General features: G+C 45.8%; 1 protein-coding gene across 41 annotated transcripts in view; it reads right to left on the bottom strand.

The window, feature by feature from the left end:
• Positions 1-1537: 1537 nt before the first annotated feature.
• NCOR1 (nuclear receptor corepressor 1) overlaps positions 1538-17458 on the bottom strand; it is a 154513-nt gene continuing 138592 nt past the window's right edge. For 31 of the 41 annotated variants that reach the window (XM_060395456.1, XM_060395457.1, XM_060395460.1 and 28 more), the window contains 9 exons: positions 15140-15268; positions 14497-14654; positions 14100-14323; positions 12004-12150; positions 10594-10736; positions 7791-7844; positions 7196-7417; positions 3611-3790; positions 1538-2062 (listed from right to left, as the gene is read on the bottom strand). In XM_060395456.1, the coding sequence (XP_060251439.1) occupies positions 1875-2062; positions 3611-3790; positions 7196-7417; positions 7791-7844; positions 10594-10736; positions 12004-12150; positions 14100-14323; positions 14497-14654; positions 15140-15268 (1445 nt within the window). In that variant the 3' untranslated portion in view covers positions 1538-1874. The other 10 variants (XM_042256685.2, XM_060395467.1, XM_042256692.1 and 7 more) reach the window with 8 other exon arrangements.

Genomic DNA, 17458 nt, shown 5'->3' with positions numbered 1-17458 from the left:
GTAAGCATCTTCTCATTGTCTCACAAGGTTAATAATTCCTTTAATCAAGTTTCAGTGCAACCTGGTTGTAACTACTCACCTTCAGCATCTAGTGCGCGTTTACCTTTTCACAGCTGCATGAGTTGCTGAGAGGGAGGTGTTCTTTGCTTCACATGTTTTACCGAGGAATGTCTCCCCCTCAGTGACACGGTCGAGCCTGTCAGTACGTTCCCTGCACTGAGGCCCCAGAGCAAGGAGGACTAACCACCACTGACTGGCTGAAGTCAGAGGTCAACTGCCCAGGCATGGTGCCCTGACCCCCCCACCCAAAGCTTATTTTGAGCTCACTTACATGTGGGTGCAGCCACAGGCCTCAAGAGGTATTGGCTAGCATTCCTGTCCTTGTTGCTTTTTTAAAACAACATGGGCAAAATATTGAACCTGCATCCACACCTATTAAATGGACTAGATGCCAAGGGATGGGAGGAGTCTCAGTCACTACAAAGGAGGCCTCTCCTCCTCCAGCTGTCAGACAGCTGCTCTCTCTAGAGGCTTGAGGACTTGTACTGAAAAACTCAGGTCTAGTTTGGAGTCTGTAAAGTCCAAGTGTTTATCATCTTGAGAGACCTCCTTCCTTTCTAAACAAACACCTCCCCAAACCATTAGCATCCGTGCGCTGCAGAAGGATGCGCCAGTGCTATGCTTGAGTGTATGAAAAAAATTTAATTCAACAAGAAATTACTAATGAAGATTAAGACGACTGGTCCTCCAGTACCAGTCTTCTAAATTATTTGCTCCTTGAGATTCGGTGAAATGAAAACATTTGATGACAAACACTTGCCCACAAGAAATCGAAGTGAAAATATAAGCACAAGGCGGCATGCAGCGGAAGGGCTGTCTGCTTCTCCTAAGCCCAGGAGGACACACAGCCGAGAGGGTCTGTACCACGTGTCACCTTCCAACTTGGCCAGTGACACATCAGCTAACCTGAGACACCAAAGCCTTCAGTCACAATCATCTACTGTAGCTATGGACTGGTGGACAGGGCAGTCAGATTTATTTGCAAACCAAAAGCTTTGCTGCATCAAATGCAGGCAAATACCCAAGGTGGGGTTCATTACCAGTGTGCGTAACAGCGAGGTACGTACACCTCAAGTAAGCCTTTAAAATGTTAGAAACTGAACTAGAACAATATCCATGCAGTACTATGTTTTCAGTGCCTCTAATTTTAAAAAAAAAGCCTGCCCTGGAAATTTACAATATGGCAGAATTTTGTTTCTCCTTTAGACCCTAATACGTTAATGTACAGATTTTATGGCAGCGTCTGTTAAAAATCTAAACATCTCCACAAGATTTTAAACATCACCAGGAATCTGAGCTTAGAGGAGACAAAATTGGATAAAAGTACAATGCCCGTAACAGCCAACACCATGGAACTGGGCTGTATGACGTTGTTTGGAAGGCAAGGGTTAAAAAGGTAGACCAGAGATTTTTAAAAAATCACCCCCAAGTTGATGTGCTGATTGAACATAAGTACACCAGATACTACAGCGAGGGGAACACTGCAAAAAAGGTCCTCTATTTACAGAGTGATTAGAGACATCATGGTTTCTTTACAAACAGATGTAAGAACAGGAATTATCCACTTTTTAAAAACTCTACATGTCGACCCTCCACTATTACTATAATCCACAGAACTGCCTGTATCAAGGCAGTCTTTTCCAAACCTCATTTGACCCCAAAATGAATTTCCATCGTCTCTTTACCGTCCATGGTCCAGGCTCTCCAGAAAAGTCTCTGGGCACGAATCCTAGGTGGGCAGGCATCGGGCCTGCAGTTAGAAAGGAAGCCATCAGAAACTGGAGCCCCCCAACCCTGGGACCCCTGCCCACAGGTCAGTCGTCGCTATCAGACAGCGTCTCGTACTGTGCAGACAGCAGCGGGGCCGGCTCCCGCTCCCATATCCTGCTCGGCTGGTGCGGGGCAGCCGGGTTGGCCGAGGTGGGAGTGCAGGCGACAGGTGTGGGAGGCGTGCTGCTGAGCATCCGCATGGTCAGGGGGTTGTAGGGGAACTGTGTCGAGCCTGCGGAGAGAGGTGAGCACATCTGAGCGGGGTGCGGGGTGGGGGCAGAACAGACCTCCCTGCTGCACCGTTTCCAAGCAACCAACCGTCCAAAAGGACACAAAGCCAGTGAGCACTTGAGGCTGGGCTGCTGCTGAATCCAAGTGGAACTCCTGGATTTTTGGCTCAAACCAAGACTCTGGTAACACAGGAGGAAGCAGGAAGTTCGGGGACAAGGGCCCAGCTGGTCAGGGGCAGGCTGCAGAGGGGGACACACAAGCCTCACAACAGCACTGCACCTTCTGCCAATGCCTAGATCGTGTCATTGTCTCCAGGAAGCCACCTACAATCTAAGAAATGCTAAAACCAGAGCACACACCACAGAATCAAAGAGACAAGAAGAAACAGTCATTGGTCTAGGAAGTTTTCTAACCAGTAAGCCCCCACTCTGCATGTGGTGGGAGAAACTATAAAGTGATTAAGTGTACCTTAAATTACGTTTTATAATACCAATAAGAAATTTGTAACTAAAGGAGGGGCACAGTTCAGATTTTTCCATTGCTGTATTTGTGGAGTTAATTCCTCTGAAAAGCACAGATGAAACTCTAAAATCCACAGCAACTATCCCAGTTATAGTGGAAGTGTTCATTACTCAGTCACGTCTGACTCTTTGTGACCCCATGGACTATAGCCCACCAGTCTCTGTCCACGGCATTCTCCAGGCAAGAGTACTGGCGTAGGTAACCATTCCCTTCTCCAAGGGATATTCCCGACCCAGAGATCGGAAAACCCAAGTTTCCTGCATTGTAGGCAGATTCTTTAGTCTGAGCCACCAGGGAAGCCCTCCATTATTATCATGGTTATTCGTAATTTTTAAAAGGTTACAAAATGGGGACTTCCCTGGTGGACCAGTGGTTAAGAACCTGCTTCCAATGCAGGGGACTCAGATTTGATACCTGGTCAGGGAACAGTGATGCCACAGGTCAACCAAGCCTGTGCAGCCCAACTACTGAACACAGGCAACAGCTAGACAGGCTGCTGCACTGCAATAGGAAGCCCTTGCACAGCAGTAAGAATGACGTATAAGCACCACAACCAAGACCCAGTGCAGCTTATAGTCATAAAAGGGCAAATGTTAAAAATATCCTAGACTTTTGTTTTTGTCTGTAAATGACAGCCTACAGAGGGGTGCCGGGTTTCTTCCGTGTTTGGTTTTGGTTCCCATTAACTCCTAAGAACTTTCTCTGAGGACATCTGTGCAGAAGGTGTGGGAGAGCTGAAGCCACAGGCCCCAGCCGTGCCACCTGGGTCAGGTGCCGCCACCGGCTCTCCACAGGTGCAAGGGGCCTGAGGGCAGCTGTGCTCACAGCTCTTCCTCTCTGCTAGTAATCAAACATTTTTAAAATTTTTCAGACTATGTAAATTCAGTTTCTATTAAGAACAGTGGAACCCTTTAACCATACCATAATGGAAAGCATTTTTTAGCAGAACACCTGATTTTAGGAGCAGCACTAACCAAGGCCTTGGCGTCAGCTCATGCGGACCTGCACCCTGGCAGCAGCCCCTCACCTGTTGAGGAAGGTCTGTCCTCCCAGGCCCAGCCCGGCGTCTGCCTGTGATAGTCCCCTTCTGAGTGCACGGAGGAGACCGATGAGGGCCGCTCCGCTCCCAGGTAGCCCTGCCCCGGGACAGGCGATTTCGATTTCCTGCTGTTGGCCTTGCTGAGCAGCTTTGGTTTGCAAACTCCTCCTGAAAGTGGAATAAACTGTCATTACTGACACACAGTAGTCACATTCACAAACTGAAAGTGCACCCCAGTGCTGCTGACCATCTGCTGCAAGAGAAAGCAGGATGGGAGCATGAAGAATCCAGACCCTGGTAACATACAAGAGAGCACCAGAACTCGCAGCAACTAAAGTCAAAGGGGGTATTGTCCGTCCTCATGCCATAAACTCAGAAACATAACCAAGAAACTAACATTTCTGAAACATCATTTCTTTCTTAGCCTTGGAACACAAAACTGCTAAGAAGCTGAAAACTAACTGACAAAAGTCTTAAATCCTCACTATCCTGTCCTCATCAATCTACAGAAGAGTGAAGAGCGGAAGGAGAAAATCTGCACAAGAGAAGCCCCTTCAAGCTGTTGGACATCAGCTGGCCAGGGCAAGTCAAGGAAGCCCTTTCTGCCTCTCCAGGCTGTTTAGTTGGTTTGCAGGACTGGGAAGCCCTAACTGGGCTCTCACACAGAACATTAAAAGGATCTCAGAAGAGATCAGAGCCCAGGTCAGCAGCCCCAGCAGAATGGTTTCACCCTGCCCCCAGTCCTTGGGGTACAGAAAAAAGGGTGAAAAAGCATTCTACCCCTCTATCTGGAGAGAGAAGAAATCCAAGTCCTTGGTGATGACGACAATATAACACAACAGAAAATGCGGGTGGGGTGTACTTCAAACACTGGGGGAAAACTTCACAATACATGGAAGGCCATTTACAAACGAAGCTCAAAGAAGAGATCACCAAAATGAATGAGGCTTCTGAAAAGGCTTATTAGGAAGTCAAGCCATGAAGGGAAAGGAAACACTGGTGCAAAGGAGAAATTTGAGAGTGAAAGCAACAGAAAAAGGATCAAGACGATTAAAACAATGAGAAGGTAACAGAGTACAAAGACTATCCAGCGAAAAGGCTACTTTCTCAGATGGAGAAAATAACTAAAGAATATCTGATAGAATTTTTCCCTGAGCACAGAAACTGGGAAGGTGCACACCCCCTCTGGTGATCAGGTAATCGACACAGGCTGAAGAACACCAACACACTGATGTACTTACTGAAGTTGAAGAAAAAAGGATTCTTTGGGCAGATAAAATGTCATCACTAAGAAAAAGGGAGGTGGTGGGGGAATCTAGTCTTACTTCTTACACAACAATGAACGCCAGAAGAAATACAACCATGTTTACAGGTTTTGAGAAAAGTATGTGTCTTAATAGTAGGTTGGTGCAAACGTAATTGCGGTTTCAGACCGTGAATTTTAAATCATCATAACTAAGCTCAAACAGATCTTTATTAATTAAAATAGGAACCCTTACAATCAACATATTTTTGCCATTGAGAAGTAAGTTTGTTTATTTCTGTAGTGTAAAAATCTGTACTTTGTGATTCAACAAACTCTTGGAAAGCATTTTCTGCATCTTGCTGGTTGTGGAAGCCTTTTCCCTGCAAAAAGTTATCAGGATGCTTGAAGAAGTGGTAGTCAGTGGGCGAGAGGTCAGGCGAATATGGCAGATGAGACAAAGCTTCAAAGCCCAGTTTGCACGTCACAGAACCAGTGCTTCGGGAGTTGGACAGTCAGGCTTTGTGGAGAACTGGGCTCTGTTTGCCACTGCCAGCTGCAGGTGCTGCAGTTTTCGGTGCATCTCATCGATTTTCTGAGCACACTTCTCGGATGTAATGGTTTCACCAGGACTAAAAGCTGTAGTGGATCAGACGGACAGCAGACCATCAGTGACCATGCCTTTTTTTTTTGGTGCAAGTTTGGCTTTGGGAAGTGCTTTTGGAGCTGCTTCTTCCAACCACTGAGCTGGCTGTTGCTGGCTGTCACATAAAACCCACTTTTCATTTCATGTCACAATCCAAGAAATGGTTCACTGTTGTATCGAATAAGAGAAGACAATACTTTAAAACAATTTTTTTGTCAGCTCATATGGCACCCACTTATCCAGCTTTTTCATTTTTCTAATTTGCTTCAAATAGCTGTAGAATGGTCAACACTGAGTTCTTTAGCAACTCCTTGTGTGCTTGTGAGAGGATCAGCTTCAATGATGGCTCTCACTTGGTTGTTGTCAACTTGGAGTGGCCAGCCACGATGCTCTATCTTCAAGGCTCTCATCTCCTTTGCAAAATTTCTTGAACCACCACTTATACTGTATATTCATTAGCAGTTCCTGGGCCAAATTCGTTGTTGTGAGTTGTCTCCACTGCTTTATGACCCATTTTGAACTCGAATAAGAAAATCGCTTGAATTTGCTTTTTGTCTAACACCATTTCCATAGTCTAAAATAAACATAAACAGCAAGTAACAAGTCATTAGCAAAAAAACATAAAGCAAGAAGTGTGCATTAAAATGATGTATAACATAACCACATTTAAGAAAAGTATTCCAATATCAAACAGCAAATTTCAACCATGCAAAAACTAATTACTTTTGCACCAACCTAGTATTGTAATACCTGCCAAACTGTTAAACAAAGGCAGCAAAGAAGACCTTCTCGAGCAGGAAGGACCTCAGGACACAGCAGCCTTTTTGAAAAAACAGGGTATGAAACCTCACCACCAAGAAATGCCATGATAAAAAGACTACACAACAAGGAGAACTCTAAATCACCAATATTATAACTTAAAACACACACAGACATTTAAAATAAATAAAACTTGAAGGTTAGAGCAGAAATTAGAAGACAAGTATCTCATCTTTGAGAGCAGGAAGTGAATTTATATTGTCCTAATGTTAACATATATAGGGAAAAACAAAACCACTCATCTCTTTAATCTTTCTTATCCTTAGTGAAATCTTTTGTGTGACCATAACAGGAGAACAAACTTGAAATGTTGCTGACCTTCAGTTTATTAAGGCATATGAGAGAGTCTCAACAGATTAAGAAAAAAGCTTATATATAAACATATAAAGCATAGAGTCATGGTTTTTTGTGTGCTTATAACAGGATGTATAATGACCTCATTCCAATAAGCTACCCTTTTTAACACTAGCTTTCTATACAATGTGATTGAAAGGATTTTTTTCCCCTTATTTTTTTCTGTGGCTTAAAATTCTTTTATATGGGGCTTGTCACTTTTATTACAATAGCAAGTCACTTTGATTCAAAAGCAGAATATGAAGTTGCATCAGTATTACAATTACAATGTATGCACACAGATAAGGACTGGATGAAAACAAAAACACTGATACATTGGAGGGTGACATTCTGGGTAGAAATTTTCATCCCTTTTAATTTTATGTCACTTATAACATGTCTGAAGAGGCTGAAAAAAAGTTGAGGTGACTGAGCACATAAGTGAAATCTCTCCATGACCCATCAGAATCTGGGGTATGGACTGGCTTTTTCTTTGGAGACATGGTGAAGAGCACAAAAATGAGCCCCTTACCTGAGTGAGGTGACGGGTCCCCTTCCTCCCTCCGGGTCTCGCCGCTGGTCACCACTGAGGTGCTGGCGCCCCCAGGCCCCACTGCCACCGGCTGGGGCATGACCACCCCGTGATCCTCCACTTTGTCATCAAAGCTCCCCATAAGCGCCTTCCGGATGATGTCCTCCAGCCCGAGGTTACTGGCAGGGTCAGCAAAGGAGTGGCCTCTGGAGCTCACGGAGCCTGCAGGAGACGGCACAGCACCTGCCTGACTCTGAGGGAGGACGGGAGCGGGAACCGCCCAGGACACACGGCCCAGCACAGTGTTGACAGCACAGCCCCGCAGAGGCAGCTAATCCCCCGAGAGCATGCGCTTTCCTGTGTTAAATCAGGCACCCACTGGTGTGAAAGTTGCTTGACGGTTTTCTCTTTTTAGCTCAATAGTTTTGATTCTCTGTTCATTTGTTTTCAACAAGTACTTACTGACCCTCAATTCACTTTTCACTGTGACTGCCTCCATGTCCCTCCCAGACCAAACGATGTTCCTGGCATGCAGCCAGTACGCAATGCCTATTTGCTGGACTGACTGCTACTGTATGAGTTTTCTGAATCTTACCTGAGGTGGTGACTGCTGGCAGATTAAAGATCTCAGTTCCTGGCTGAGCAGCTGCTGTATTTAAAACAAACATTCAAGTTAATTAACTGAGATGTGATGATCACGTACACGGAATGAGATAAAAGTCTCCAAAAAAAAGTCTACAGTAAATTAACCTTATTTTCCATGATCAACTTTATTTTTTACCCATTAAGTGAAGGTAAAGAGAAATAATTACTTTTTTAAGTGAATCAGAACAGGAGTAATACAGCCCAGGAAGGAAAGGACCTTCTGCAGCACCAGAGAAACACACATAGGAAGAAGCTGGCCTCAGGACAGGAACCCAAGCTTCTAATCTCACAGCCAGGTGTGAGATTAGATCCTGGGGAGAATGCCCCCATGAAAGGAACGAACATGACCACGTGTCCCTGCTGCAGTTGCCAGGGTGAGGCAGAGATCCTGCCTATCAGTTCTGTTCATTTCTGCTAACTGTGCAGTCTGTCATCTGCTCTATTTGAATGACAGCAGCTCGGACAACCTGGGAAATACTTGTAAAGCACTGTGCCCAAAATCGAAGAAGTTTGGGAACAGAAACAGTGTTTCTATCATGCCTTCCAACTCAAGGTTGAAAACTTGAAAGAAAAAGAATCCAGGAAGTAAGTTAGTAGCCAGACAAGCAGTGTCCCAGAGAAGGGCGGCCCTGCACCAGGCAGAAGGCCTGTCCACGCAGATTGGGGTGAGGGGGCCTGGATGCTGACTCCTGGGACAAGGAGACAGGGGCGGGGAGGAGGCGCCTCACTTATGGGTCAGGGAACAGTAAACTGACTGAACCTGAAATAGCACAAGGGGGTAAGGAGGGCCTTGTAGTTTTCATAGAAACCTGGAGAACAGGACTCATTCCTTTCACAAATACATACCATTATTTGTGAAATGATACAAGCCATACAAATACAAGCCATTATTTGGCTGAATAAGAAAATCATGTTCTTATTGGTCAAAAATGGTCAGATGAAGACAATTTCATATTGTTCAACCAACAATAACATACTGGACCCTGTGGGGTTCAGGTTAGCAGGTACTTCCTGAGGCCCTCAGAGCAAAGTCAGCTGGGAGCTGAGTGAAACGCCCATTCCCAGATCCCTGCATTGCTCTGGACTGATGGGAGTAAGACAGGCTTACGAGAGGACATGATCGTTCCTCAGAGGTAGGGAAAGGCAGTTCTACAGTGCTGGAGGCAAACCAACATCTCAGAGCCCTGCTGAGCAAGACCTGGCTTCTGAGGAGACACAAAAATCAGCCAAAGAAGCAGAGGAAGAAAGTGGCAACAGCAGTACTGAAAACTAAGGGAACAGAGCATTTCTGGAAGGGGTAAGTTGTTCACTAGTGTTAATAGCAGCAGGGAGAACAGAGTCGCTAAGTTTAGAGCGTGAAGGCTTCTGCAGAGTAAAAGCACTGATGTCCTCAGTGGGAACCCTGAGCTGAGGTGAAGCCATCTTGGTTGCCGAGGGCTTGGACTTCTCAAATCTAGTAATTAAGAGCTGGGATAACTACACAAAAAAGAAGTGACAGTGATACTGGGCTCATCCTTTCTCCTCTGGGACTTTCAACCTTTGTTAATCACCATGTCACAGATCCAAACATAACTCCACCTGGCAGTTCCTAGTTGGCAGGGTTTACTGATGGTAGAAACCCTGAGTTCTGCAGGGCTTCCCCAGAGCCTTGGATCACTGGATACATGTGAAGAGAAGGGGATGAGTGAACCTGGCTGATGGCATAACTGTGGAAACAGTAGGCAAGGAAGGTTGTGGGCATTTATGGGCAGCCCTGGGGAGGGTGTCGAGTGCAGAACTACTGGAGGCGTGGACTCTGGAGCTAGCACCCATGAGTCTGAACCACAGCCCTGCCACCTCAACAGTCACCAAACCCAAGCCTCAGTGTCCTCATCTACAAAGTGGAGATGATGCCAGCATGTGGCATGTAGAGTGTTGTGAAGGTGACAGGAGATAATCCACATTCACGCTGACAACAGGGCCTGGAGCAGGCAGTGGTGCCCAGGCCATGCACCATCTGCTGCCACTGCGTTGAGGTTGGCACCATCCTCAGTTGTGGGAGGTGCGCTTCGAAGGTAATCCACAAAGACTGGTAGAGCAGAGAAAGGCACAAACAAGTACACACAACCTGGTCCCACACTTGGTGTGACAGACACAGGACAGCAGGGAGAGGTATGGGCCATGGGCAGCTCATTGCAGGAGGTTGGTGTTGGTACCAACACTAAGTCACTGGAACTGAACACACAGGTCATAGAAACACCCAGTGTGGTCCCAGACCCCTTTAAGATGATGAATTGGGGATGGGTCCTACCATGGTACTCAGAACTGACTGAAAGGCTAACTGAATGAAAGGTTTTTAGTGACCAGCACCTGGGATGGTAGGAATGCTTAGAGCTGGCTACCTGTGCACGTCCACATTGGATAGACAACTAGAGGAGCACGACCTTGTCTGCAGACAGCTGGATGGTCTACCCAAATGAGGGGGTAGACCAGGGGGTAAACACTGGAGAGCCAATCCAGCCCCACGTAACACACACACTTCTGAGACCCACACTTGTTCAAAGAGAAAATGGGCAGCTGCGCACATGCTGGGTGGGGCTTCCTCACAGAAGGCCCCCAAGCAGAGCCAACGGAGGCCTGTGGAGGAGTTCATATCACATGTGCTTGGACCGGCCTGCCAGAGCCCTCATACTCAAGGGTTATGTGAGAGGCAACATGGAGCTATCATTATTTATGCACATTTTATGGGAGTTCATGAAAGAAATCCCACTTACCCATATCAGAGTCACCTCCACCAGAGGAGTTCAACTTACGAAAAATCTCTTGCTTCTTTGACTTCACCATGGGGGACGTGCTCTCGAGCTTGGTAAAGAATGAAGGCAGGTAGCTTATGCTGCCTGGTGAGCGGGAGTCATTCCTGCTGGGAACAGCCATTTGTTACCACCACACACTCCTACTCCCCTCCCTGCCCCACCCCCACTCCCACCCCCAATCCCCCCAACCCCTGCAAGTGCCAGGCCTGAGGCCCTCTCCATCTGAGCACTGACATATCTGGGGCCAAGAGGACATCAGAAAAGGAGCCCTGGAGTGTATTAGACGGTCTAGAACCAAGAGAGCAAACAGGCGGTAACAGGAGCCCTCAAAACAGCTTGCCATGCTCCTGTCTTCTCTGCAGCACAGACCCTGGTGTATTCAGGGTGACCACATAATCTGGGGACCATTTAACTAGCAAAATTACTTTGTGTAAGACTGTAACCACTAGCATACCTGCCTATAAAATAGCAAGCACTCACACCTAAGCGGTAGACAGTTAGACCTAACAGCACAGCGACAGTGCAGAAATAAAACTGCATATTTGTTAGAATCTTTCCAGGCCTGCATGAGCGGAGTATCATGTAAAGGCTTTCATATTTCATCTGCGGCTTCCAATGCTAACACATTTAGAAACACAAGTCTCCTCAACTAGCTCAGGACTACCCAGGAGCCAACTAGTGCCAGAGACGGTAACAGAGAACACATGAAAGGTGCTGATAACCTAATTGGGTCCATCACTCAAACGTGACAAAGCAGATAACAAAAAAATGACTAACACGTCGTTTCTGTCCTCAAAAACTCACAAGCTTAGGGGAAAACATGTAAACATATAATTGAAGTTAACATCATTCCCTTTCCAAAACAGGATTTCTTCCTCATTTCACTGAAAGGTACCAGCACCTATTTGGGTGCCTATGAATTGTATAGGGGCCAAACTAAAAGCATCTAAACCCAATGGAATAAATATCCACTAATTCACAGGGTGGGGGTAAGGGTTAGAAACTGCTGAGAAAACAGCAAGCAGTGCTCACTGCAACCTTCCACACACTGCACATGACGCCAGGTGCCTGGTGGGCACTTCAGGGGCTCAATGTCTACACAGACAAAAAGGTTTTAAAAACGATCCAGAAGGAATTAATTTCAAGGAGAATAATGAATAATTACTTTCTATCATCTACTTAAATATTAGAATTTCTTCAGTAAAATCCACTAGCATTTGATCACTAGGAAAATAAAGTGATTCTACTGACATGTGATTGAAAGAGAAAAAACTGCACTGACTTCAGGAAAATGGAAGGCACCAAGTGCAAGCATGCGCATGCGCGCGCGCACACACGCACGCACAGCCACGCGGTGCTGCCCCTACGTACCTCTGCTCCGCGGGCTCGGCTCCACGCTGGGCCAGCAGCAGCACACTGTCCTGCTTCTCGTGCACAACAGGAACCTGAGGCGGGGAGATGGGCTCATAGGGCTCTGAAGAGATGTGACTCCTCTCTGGGGACTTTCCAGGCCTGATGCTGCAACATATGAAATGTGAGACTGTCTTCCCAGGGCTCACCTCAGCTCACCCTAACACACACACAGACACTGGTTAGCTGGTTACTTCAGTCATTTCAGAGAACAAAAGTTGACACTGAATATTAGAAAAAAGTCACCTCAAACACTGTGAACTATTAATAGATCCCACTTATCACAACTAAAGATCCTGAGTGCCACAGTTAAAACCCAGCACAGCCAAGTATTTTTTTTTAATGAATAAAAGCCATCAGTGACCTTTAATATATGCTTTCATTATCATTATAGGTATTATTTGTCGTTTCTTTCCCCAATCTACCCCATCCAATTAGAGGTGGCCTTTTTTTACCCTTTCTTTTAGCTCTTTATTTAGATGATTTAGAGGTAACTACCAATCTTAGGCTTCCCTTGGGGCTCAGCTGGTAAAGAATCTGCCTAAAATGTGGGATCGAGACCTGGGTTCAATCCCTGGATTGGGAAGATTACCTGGTGAAGAGAAAGGCTACCCACACTCCAGTATTCTGGCCTAGAGAATTCCATGGACTGTATAGTCCATGAGGTTGCAAAGAGTTGGACATGACTGAGTGACTTTCACACTTTACCAATGGTATATACCTTTCTTGGTGTATCAAAACTTGAAACAGTAGCTATCAGTCTTACCACAAAAGATAAAGGACTTGACTACCTTCTCTATATTGATTTTAATTTTTAGTTTGTCTACTTTATATAGCCTGCTCAGCCATTTTTATATGATTTACAGCATTTACATTGTTCCAGAACTCTAGAACAACTCCTCTGTGTTTTGCTTATAGGTTGAAAAACCAATTAATGGCATTTTATAACAGTATGGATTATATAAATATTTTAAACTATAAAACCAGGTAATCTGAAAGAAATGTAACATTCCTCATTCAAAAGCAAGGTGCAGAGATGTGGAAATTACAAGTGAAAAAATCAAAATGATTTGTTTTTCATAAATGGCCATCAACTGTTCAAAATCTATATAGCACTTTGTATCAAGAATGTATCATGAATGACTGTTGTAACTTTCTGTTCTTCTTTGATAACTGAAGCTCTTTTTTGTTAAAAGAGAATGCTTTCATCATGTCCTTAAGATCATCCAGCTGCTTGAGATTACTTACGTCATTTGCAATTTACTTCAGAACACTCCAGTTTGAGGTGGGGATAATGAAACACATGGGGCTTGTGAGGGCATGCTACACTTTCTCTACTTCTGTATGTTCAAAAAAATCCCACAATAAAGTTTTTTCCCAAAGGAGTATCGTTCAGCTTATTAAATACACTGTTCTTACTCCTTTTTCTTCTCTGCTAACTTGGGGGTTGGCAGGCAGGCTGGAGAACCAGGCCTGCTACAAAATCAACTGCCACTTCCACTGCCCTGGTCCATCCACCTGCCATGTGTCTCCAGATATTTGCAGAGTCCTTGACCTGCTGAACCCCAGACTCGTTCTCATATCTTTATGAACTTGACAAATCTGTGTGCTGCTTGCTCTCCATCAACTAACATGCGCACCAACACTCAGTCCACTACCTGCAACTTCCAAGCGCAGAGCCCTGGGGAGAACACTGGAGAGAGCCCTGTACTGAGCAGCCTCACATTATTCAATGCCAGCTTCCTAAACTTCTGAACACACTGTGATTCTGAAGACCCAGGCAGTGTCCCAACATTACCAACCATCCATGCCACAGCACTGTCTGCAAACCCACAGACAGAGGACAGCAATCAACTTGTGGACACATAATAAAAACATATAGGACCAACTGCCCAGACAGTGGACATTCCAAGAATAATATACAAAGGGAAAACTCTCATCTACATTTTCCAGGGATAGGTGAAGAAACTTTGGTAAGAAATGAATTCCCTATCGTGAAGGTAGAGTTCGACTGTCTCACTGCTGGGGAACGTATGTGTGGCCAAGGGAGACTATACCTGGCCCTGGATTTGTCCAGTAGAGTTTCTGGAGAGACTCTCGAGCCTGGTCTCTGATGGTGAGCAGACTGAGACTGAGATTCTGGGCTGTAGCGGTTTGATGTTTTCGTCCTCACAGGTGTAGACACCAAGGCAGATGGTGAACTCTGGAATGTAGAAGTGGAAGGCTGCTGGGGAGGCTGCGAGGAAACTTGATTTCTAGCAAAATCTTGTGTGATAATTTGCTGTGAATGAGAAAAAGAGGAACTGGTTAAATCCATTGAGCACTTGCCAAAAAAAAAAGTGTAACATAAAAAAAAAATCTAGATATCTTTATTGTGATTCTATGTGAAATGTGGCCTTCTGTGTGATCTTGTACAGAGACCTCACTAACTAATAAGAGTAGTGAAAAACTCACGCAGATGTGGTCAGCAAGTGTGATGAGCCGGTGTGTCCGGGGCACCTGTCCCGCCCCCTCGGCTTGTGAGGGGGGCGGCGGCGGCTGCTGCGGGGCCGGGGACTCCTGTTGCGGCCGATAGTGATGCAGTGGTCCTTCGTACTGTCTGGGGGCTTCGTCTAACAGGGGACAGACAGACGGCTTACTGCAGGGAGGCCCACCTTTCACTCATGAGCAAAGATTAAACACAGCTCAGAGAAACACAGGATTGGGAATTCATATTTTAATTTTGAAGAAAAAATATTTATTCACTGAGAGACAACAGAAGATTAGCATAGAATAAAATGTGAAAGCACAAGTGGGCAAACAAAATTAATACCAACTATTTTCAATATCATTAGAACATATTTTAAAAGTCACTGATGACTTGAAAATAGTTTTCCATTGAAGTGAAGTCGCTCAGTCATGTCCGACTCTTTGCGACCCCATGGACTGTAGCCTACCAGGCTCCTCTGTCCATGGGATTTTCCCGGCAATAGTACTGGAGTGGATTGCCATCTAGACTCATAGAAGATTACTCTAAAAAAAACTAACAAAATGAGCTATTTCTGAACATGCCCTGGACAGACAACAGGAAGCACATGTGAAGACACAGGAGACCCACTTTCTGCCTGGCTCGCCTTCACGACCTCCGGCTGGTAGGCCGTCAGCCTCTCCTGGGGCGGTGCGGGAGAGTTGGCAGGGCTTATCACCTCAATAGCATCGCCAGGTGTTTCATACCGGTGAGAAGATACTTGAAGAAAAGAAAAGAATCTATTTTAAAACTAATCTTATGTCAAGCTCAGAAGTTCCAAGCTCTTCAAATCTATTTGCATATTTTCAGGTTTTACTCGTCAGAAATGTTCAATGGCACCTCAGGTTAATGAAAAAACAAACAAGGAGCTCAGTGCATTGTGGCAAAGGTCAGTTAATCGCTTCCTTGGGTTTCTCATCTTGGCAAGGTACAGAGTTTCCTGAAAATCTGCAGGCTCTAAAACCTTGAGGTGAAGCAGATCAGAAACAGAGCTCGACCTTCTGCTGCGGGCTGAAAAAGAAAATCACCAGGAAATTCATCACAAGAGATTAAACCAACAAGAGGAGACCTCAACAGTACATACTTCCAAGTCACTTCCATCCCGGATAGTCTGCTCTTCTTCACTAGGACAACTTCAACGCTGTGGATTAACATCACGTAATAATTTTCTCAAATCACTGAGTGCTCCTGACGAAAATGACTCCCATTTTTAGCCCCATGTTACACCATGAACATGAACAGAGGTGGCGGTGAATGTCTGCAGGAAGGAAGGGAGCATGCGCCATCATAGCAGGGCCCTCCAAGAGATGGTGCCCTTGGGAACTGAGGGTCTAAGCAGTGGGGGTCCAGGCGCTTTCCTCAGTCCTACCAGGGCCTCAGACTCGAGAACAGGTGAGCTGCTGGGGAAGGGTGTGACCTCCTGCTCAGGACCCTTCTGACTCAAGAGTGCTGTGTGCACTTTTGGGTACACTGAAGCATCTAAGGAAATGATCAGAGGCCCAAAGGGTATGTGACCCTGGCCAGATCAGCAAGCGTGGTCAGGTCCTGGACACAGGGTAGAAGGTGGGAAAGAACTCCTCTACTAGTGTACCACCCACTGCTCCAACCGCAGCTCTACAGCCCTCTCCCGCCCCCACCAGGTCAGGGAACCTGCAAGGACCTGGCTCTGGTATACTCAGGACAGAGATCTGGTAACAGGGGTGGAAATCAGCTTTGGAAACTAAAATATGTCACTATATGCAAACTAACTGGTACTACTTTGGGACAGGCACCAATCACTGTTCACTGTTTGGGTGCTGCTCCCAAACTCTGCTCCCCAGGGCAGCACAGGAGGCAGGAGGCCTGGTGCTCCTGGGAGCTCAGTGCCCTTGATGTCTGGGGCAGGGGCTAGGAAGAGGGGGTTTGAGGAAGAAGAACTGAAAGCCACGCTGGGTAACCGGGAGGAGCCTGGGCGCTTCACACAAGTAATCGAGTCAGTGATGAAAATAAAACTACGCTCAGAAACATAAACCATCAGAAAAGCAGCCAGACTGCTTGCAGACATTCTGTGACGCAAAAAGGAAGTGATGTCAGGTAGTTAGCAAGCGTTCCACAAGCCCCAGGATGGTTACCACGTGTGTGCCAGTGACGTCCAGCCAGACGGCCCAGTCACACAACTAGAGACTGTCCCAATTTTCTGTAGGTACAGCACTGATTTTGCAGATTTCCACAGTCCAGGCTAACAGATATCTTTCATGGACACACAGGGCTACCAAGCTTCTCTCCAGACCTCAGCCATGGGGCTATTTACCCAAACAAGTCAGAATCAGGTGCGGACTAGCCAGAACCTTGTATTGCACACCGGGCAGTGCATAGGACCCCACTGGTCATGGTCTCCGACTCTACTCGATTCACGAATGGAAATGAGAGGTTACTATGTGTAGTTACATTACTTCAATACTAAGGGATATGTGTTTAAATACTTGCCTTCAGAAATTCAATAGAGAATTTAGGATGTAGTTAAAAATACATTTAAAACAACTTTTCTAGCATTTTACTGTAGGTTGCTAAATTCTTACACTTGCTCAAAATCCAACTTTTAAGAAATACCAATTACCAATAACCATAATTATCAATAACGTAGTCTTTTAAAAATATCTGTATCTCAGAAAAAGGTTACTAGTGGCTTTGGGGCACCACCCTAGACCCTGATGCACGCCTTAGGAGGGTCTCCTGAGGAACGAGGTCTCGAAGCGCAGAGCGTGTGACATACCCATTTGCAGAACCTGAAATGTGAGCGGCTCTGCCTCTGTCTGCCTCCCTGTGGCTTCATCCCCAGAAAGGCCAAGTTCCTCAAGGAAACACGTGACAGTGTACTTAAGATGCTCAGATACTTAAAGGCGTAACAGCAGGAGAGACTTTCGTGCACCA

This window comes from Ovis aries, chromosome 11, assembly GCF_016772045.2.
Source record: "Ovis aries strain OAR_USU_Benz2616 breed Rambouillet chromosome 11, ARS-UI_Ramb_v3.0, whole genome shotgun sequence".
NCBI classification, from domain to species: domain Eukaryota; kingdom Metazoa; phylum Chordata; class Mammalia; order Artiodactyla; family Bovidae; genus Ovis; species Ovis aries.
The sequence above is the reverse complement of the archived record's forward strand: the minus strand, read 5'-3'. Positions and strand labels throughout refer to the sequence as shown.